Source organism: Harmonia axyridis, chromosome 3 (genome assembly GCF_914767665.1).
Source record: "Harmonia axyridis chromosome 3, icHarAxyr1.1, whole genome shotgun sequence".
Lineage (NCBI taxonomy): Eukaryota > Metazoa > Arthropoda > Insecta > Coleoptera > Coccinellidae > Harmonia > Harmonia axyridis.
In genome coordinates, this window is record NC_059503.1 from 3423102 (window position 1) to 3430152 (window position 7051).

At 36.5% G+C, this 7051-nt stretch overlaps 1 protein-coding gene across 1 annotated transcript; it reads left to right on the forward strand.

Annotated features, from left to right (window-relative positions):
• The first annotated feature begins 1101 nt into the window (after positions 1-1101).
• On the forward strand, positions 1102-2055 carry LOC123676889 (phosphoserine phosphatase). The gene has a single exon (XM_045613158.1). The coding sequence runs from the start codon at positions 1177-1179 to the stop codon at positions 1840-1842; it is 666 nt and encodes a 221-aa protein (XP_045469114.1). The 5' UTR covers positions 1102-1176; the 3' UTR covers positions 1843-2055.
• Positions 2056-7051: the final 4996 nt, after the last annotated feature.

The following is a 7051-nucleotide window of genomic DNA, read 5'->3' on the forward strand; positions in this document are numbered from 1 at the left end:
GGGGGACAACATAAGATGTAGGTTACGGACGCATAGCGCTTCAACCCTTGCTGCTACAACCCCCACCCCCAATTTTTGAATAGGGAAGATGGGGTGAGTGATACCTCAATTTAAAGGTATTTTTATACAGATTTGAGCACACTAATTGTTTTTTCATTTTATGCATTAGTTCTCGAAATATTCATGCGTTAGTTAGTTAGGAAGGAAGCCACAGTCATGGTTGTTTTGAAGCTCAAAATGTCGATTTTTCACAAAACACTACAAGTGCCATGAAAACACTACTTCATTTTCAAATACTTAGTTGAGAATATTTCGAGAACTAATGCATAAAATGAAAAAACAATTACTGTGCTGAAATCAGTATAAAAATACCTTTCAAATGAGGTATCACTCACCCCATCTACCCTATTCAAAATTTGGGGGTGAGGGTTGTAGTAGCAAGGGTTGAAGCGCTATGCGTCCGTAACCTACATCTCAAATTGTCCTCCTCGAAACAGAAATCGACCTATCCGAGCATTTCTATCGAAAAACTTTATTTCGTCTGTAATCTCGTCTGTTTCGTTTTCAAATGGCCACCCTGTATAACGAAATGACAGATTTTTCTACTCGAATGTAGAATTATGTATCTATATTATTCAAGAATTTAGTATAAAAATCTGTTCTTGTGTTATTTAAAACATTTCAAAAAGTAAGCTGTGAAATATTAAAAGAATTTGACCAAAATTCCCTATCCAACAATTAAAAAGGTGCATTACTAGGTAATTTGAATCAAAACTGAAACTTACGAATAAAACTTCTTGAATTTGAATATTTATGGAAATTTCCCAGCTTATTTGCTTCGAATTGGATATGATGTACCTAACAATACGATGAAATATTAGAAATTCATTGAAAGTTTGTAAATAATCAAAAGAATTTCAAAAGTCGAAAGCCTATTACGATACCACGTTATCGTATCTTCAAAATTAAACATCTCGTAATAACAAACTCAAATTGATGATAAACGATGACGTTAATCTATCAGCTGTTGTCAGAAGGTACTTTATCTGTCCCTGTCTTTTGCGCATGCACAATACCAAGCTCTGATACCCACTGACCTTGTCAGCCAGTTCAGAGTACAGTAGTAGATAGACCGTCGATACGTACTAACGTGTATATAATTCTAGCATTCACGAAATGGATCAAGTCAAGGGAGTCCTCAAACGAGCTGACGCTGTTTGTTTTGATGTAGACTCAACAGTTATTCAAGAAGAGGGCATAGACGAGCTTTCCAAATTTTGCGGAAAAGGCAGGGAGATATCAGAACTCACGGCCAAGGCTATGGGAGGTTCAATGACCTTCCAGGAGTCGCTCTCGCTTCGTCTGAACATTCTCCAACCTTCCATAGATAAAATAAAGGACTTCTTGCAGAAAAAGCCAGCCAAACTATCACCAGGTATCAAGGAATTGGTGCAAAAGCTTAGGAGCAGAAAAATAGAGGTCTACTTAGTCTCTGGAGGATTCAGATGTCTAATCTCTCCAATTGCTAAACAACTAGACATCCCAGCATCCAATGTGTACTGCAACAAACTGAAATTTTTCTTCGATGGACAGTTTGCTGGGTTCGACGAAACACAGCCTACATCCCGTAGTGGGGGTAAAGCTGAGGTGGTAAGAATTCTGAAGGAGAAATTCGGGTACCAGAATTTGGTCATGGTAGGTGATGGTGCTACCGATCTGGAAGCTTCTCCCCCAGCTGATGCTTTCATTGGTTATGGTGGCAATGTTGTCAGAGAGAGTGTGAAAAAGAACGCCAGATGGTTTGTGACGGATTTTCAGGAAATTATTCAAGTTTTGAATTGATTTCATTGACAATAGTTCTCTTTATATTGTTAAGTTTTTTATTTTGAGTTTTATCTTTATTCGTTATTCATTCACTGATTACTGTTTTTTCATATTTATTTTTGTTATAAAATGTATCATTGTTTATAATTGTATATTTGGGGATGGAAATCTGGAAAACCTCTTTGTATCCCATAGTTAGTGTAAATAAATAAATAATAATTTCATAACTTATAAGTTTTCTTTAAAATTTTCAATAACGAAGTTTTGGACTTCATATATTAGGTGGTTAGAAATCTAAATTTAATATATTGAATCTTCTTCGAAACAACGATTAGAAAGGAAATTATATTTTTCAATAAATCCAAAACTATAGATATGATCAAGCCAGAAATCTACTACCTGCTTGTAAATTTGTTCTGATAAGACTGAATTTACTCTAGTAATATCGAAGACTGGTAGTAGGGATTCATGGCTTGATTTGATATTCAAGCTTATTGACTTGGGCTTGACTTGAGTATTTTTAGAATAAATGCTTGACTTGACATTGTAAAATTATTTGACTTGAACTTGAGTTGATTTCTAGTCAAGCCCAAGTCAAGTAACTTGAATATCAAGTCAAGCCATGAATCCTTAACTGGTTGAGCAGTTTATATTTTCAAATTGAAAACATGAAATCGAAAGAATGATGATAGTTGAAAGTAATTATTATATTGATTGAGACAGAGAGATTAGGCATTACTGCTTTAATGACTACTATGCCACAACATTAAGAAGCGAGTGCAACACATCTGTTTGTTCAGTTCCAAGAAACAAACTTTCTCAGCTCGTCTGAGACCTTAATGAGTAGTAAACTCCTCGATTTTACGACAGCGTCAAACCCGAACACTCCCAAAAATCAAGCCGTCTCTCCATAAAGCCATCGACGCTCTCATAACCTACTAGATCGCACGTGTCAAACTGGGTATACGGGTTGTCGTTTGAGCTAGAGCCAGACACATTTGCCTGGTCGAACTGCTCTCCCTCCAAATTGAGTTTGGCTCGGCGATATGTCTAGCCAGTGATGGCTTCGGTTTAATTTGAATTAAACGAGTTCCAGATGGCTTTTGATGCGATTATATAATTTGAGGTGGTTGTGGGCTATCAGAGCACAGCTATGGGAAGAGAATATGGCGGTTCGTGTTTGATTTTTCGTTGTTTGTGGTTGTATCGGATAGGGATTGCTGAATGGGAAAGTTTGCTCGAGTAGCGATATAGAGAGAGTTTTTTAGAGCTATAGAACTTTAAATTGCTATACAACAACGATGGATTATTCGATTGACATGAATTTTATTTATCCGCAAGATAATCTTGTGGCATTACATTTCAAATATGATTTCTGGCATATGACCCCCACGGCTGGCTCGGATGTAGTCCAATCTGGACGTCCAATTTTCGATGACTTGTTCCAACATTTGTGGCCGTATATCGGCAAAAACACGGCTAATGTTGTCTTCCAAATGGTCAAGGGTTTGTGACTTATCCGCATAGACCAATGACTTTACATAGCCCCACAGAAAGTAGTCTAGCGGTGTTAAATCACAAGATCTTGGAGGCCAATTCACAGGTCCAAAAAGTGAAATTAGGCGGCCACCAAACGTGTCTTTCAATAAATCGATTGTGGCACGAGCTGTGTGACATGTTGCGCCGTCTTATTGGAACCACAGCTCCTGAACATCATGGTTGTTCAATTCAGGAATGAAAAAGTTAGTGATCATGGCTCTATACCGATCACCATTGACTGTAACGTTCTGGCCATCATCGTTTTTGATGAAGTACGGACCAATGATACCACCAGCCCATAAAGCGCACCAAACAGTCAGTTTTTCTGGATGTAACGGTGTTTCGACATACACTTGAGGATTAGCTTCACTCCTAATGCGGCAGTTTGGTTTGTTGACGTAGCCATTCAACCAGAAGTGCGCTTTATCGCTAAACAAAATAAAATGGACGTAGTGCGCGTTACGTATTCCGCACAGAACCATTATTTTCGAAATAAAATTGCACTATTTGCAAGATACAGAATTCCATAGAGGGCATATAGTGTTTATTCTTTACACATATCTAATTTGAAAACATGCTGTTCAAAAAACTTCGAAACGCATAACTTCAATGAGTAATAGAGGAACAAAAGAACAAATTACTCTCACACCATTATGGATTACCTACTCGAGTGAATTGAAGAAGTGAGAGAAATATTTGGCATAAAAATAGAATAAACTTCCAGCCCTCATAAACACTGATTGATGCAAAGTCGGCTTTGCATTTGACCTTAAAGTCATTCTTTACGGCCACAAACCAAGAAAACGCCAAAAAGAATAGCAGACACCGCTTCCTCAAGAGACCCACAACACAGACATCCTAGAAAAAAAGCAAGCGAGATTTTCACGACGCGAAAAAAAAAGAGATAATCTCCCCCCTGACCTAAACAGACATTCCCAGTCGGGTCACAAGACCCAAGACCGTAAATTCACGGAACACGACCAAATAATTCCACAGAATGGCCCAGGCATTCGCCCTCACTCCCATAGACTTCCGTGGCCATCTCCAAACAGTTCCAGCCTCCCCTAATGGCAATACTACAGACGTTTTTAATCTGATAAGTGCATCGTTTTGCGCGCCAGATACAATCGAAGACGGCTGCAGCGATCCGAAGCCATAAAGCGTTATGCGGCACTAAATAACAAATAACAATAACAAGTAACGAATAGCCAAAATATAGTCGTTATTTATGTATATTAAATAACAGTTATGAGTAACGCATGTGTATAAGTAAATTTCTCTAATTCTGTGGTTATTCCGTTCATTCTTCCACATCTTGTAGAACAAAATCGTGCGAGAATATAATCAGAAACGCACAGTTTTCATGGTTATATTTTATTATTCTATGTTGGCACTCCGAACTTTCCGCTACGGCTTTATCTGTCAATTCAATCAAATTGCCTTAAAGAAATCAGTTCTGCCAACCAACATTTTTCAATGCAAAAATCACTAAATTATATTTATGGAAATATTTCATTAATTTCAATGAAAATGCAATGAATTAGAGAAAATAATGTATAATACTCGTACAGAAGGCTCATTCTACCACTCGTTCATTCCAAAACTCGCTACTTCGTGGCTCGTTTTTGAATTTTGAACTCGTGGAAGAATATCAATGCCTTCTGCACTTGTATTATAAATAACTATTCTTGTCATCCATATCAAAATGTATCTTAGTGAAGTTAATTAAACGAGAATTTTAAGCGTTATTGAATATTCGAGGACCTTTTACAGCCCTAGACGATGGATTTTTGATGATGAAAATTGATTTATATTGGTGGAGCTTGTAGAAATAATAAGTTGGTAGAAATGTTTACAGAAGATGCCGAGATGAGGGGAAACAAGGTAATGGTGACTATTCCAGACACCAAAACTCACAGGAAAAGATATTTTGCAGTTGTATCTGTCATTTAACCTTGCGACCATCTTACACACAGAATTCTCTGAAAATGCTATTCACAATTCAGGCTTGTGGTATTGCACTTTTTTGCTGAAATACCAGCGAAAATTGCTAGATATCTTAATCTTAAAATCCAAGCTCGTACACTGGCTATTGTACAATTTTTTCGTCAGATTTTTCTCTGAATATCCTCTGGCAACCTTACTTTACTTCCATCCACCCAGCTCTTGCAGATGTAAGTCATCTTCACCAGCTTTTGAACAAAAAATGTTGCTGACTACACTGGTGGAGACATCTTGTATAGTAGCAATTGTGAAATGAGATCGTTAGCATCATTTTTTATCAACGCTGGTGAAGATATCTTTCATCTGCAAGAGCTGGATGGGTGGGAGTCAATAGGAGATTCAAATGGCAATGTTTCGTTAAGGATTTTGGGAAATACTAGTATGTTAATAACAGATCTGTTTCTTCATTCATCAAGTTGTATGAAGAATTACGAGTAAAGTGCAAATGGCAGCTTAGAAGCCATGGGTGCTGAATCATCTGAAATCAGTAGCAATAGCAAAAGCTGACAATTTAAAATTCATAGTTTACTATCATGAACCTTCATATACGATAAGAAGTTACCCAGCAAACACGTTACATCACTTGGCAGTTTCGCGAAGTCTCAAATTGCACATTGACAGATATCTTCATTGCGATTACGCATACTTGTTCTAAACATATTTATTTTGCGACATTGCTTTGTTAACAACAATTCGAAGATGCAGTGATAATAATTTGAGGATATTAATAAATAACCACAATGCCATCCCCATAGAAAGTGGTAAATTAGTAGTTAAAAAGTTTACCATCGAGCGACTTCGCAACGAAGTCTTTTTGAGAACTACACAATGTTAACATGAATTGGATGATATTCCAAATCCTTTTTGAGTGGGTCACTTTATGTTCCCAATGTGGCTGTTTATTCTGGTGAATGTAATAGTAATACTTTGCACATTATTATTTTCAATTATCCATCTGTGGCACTGAAATATCCAGCCCTCAAAGAGTCCGACGAATATTTATTTATTCTCCTTCATCTGGATGTAATAAACAAAAACAAACGATTCAGAGCAATCCGAGAGGTCGTCGGTGAAACCAGAACGTGATCCTAATAGAAGCATTTTTGCAACAAAATACAGATTACGTATTCACTTGGTCCGTTTTCTGGCTGATCGAGCGATATTTCGAAAACTACAATAGCTATAGGCTTCCCGTTTTTTCAGTTTTATTTGTGCGTTGGTGTCTGCCATGTGACTGGTGATATAGCTATATCACCAAAAAACCAATAAATTAAAATATATATAGTATTTTTTTATAAGTGGTCAAATGAAGACCGGCTCTGTTTGTTAATTCTATTATTTTATGAGAGATAATTTCACTTTTTTGTGACGTTTGTTTTTTTATATTAGATTGAATAATTATTTATTATATGGATGTTTCATTACTTCATTTCCCATTTCCAAATTGTATGTACAAATTTCTACAGGAATACTTTTGTGATATTCATAAAATAGTCCCTTTGGCACTATACAGTGTGTTTCCAAATTGTATGTATGACTTTGTACAAGATATTCTACACATTAAATAAATGATATTCTATATAGGAATCCTTGTCCGAATTTGAACAATACAAGGCATTTGACCTATATTAAATATCATTTATTCAATGGGTAGAATATCTTGTACAAAGTCATACATACAATT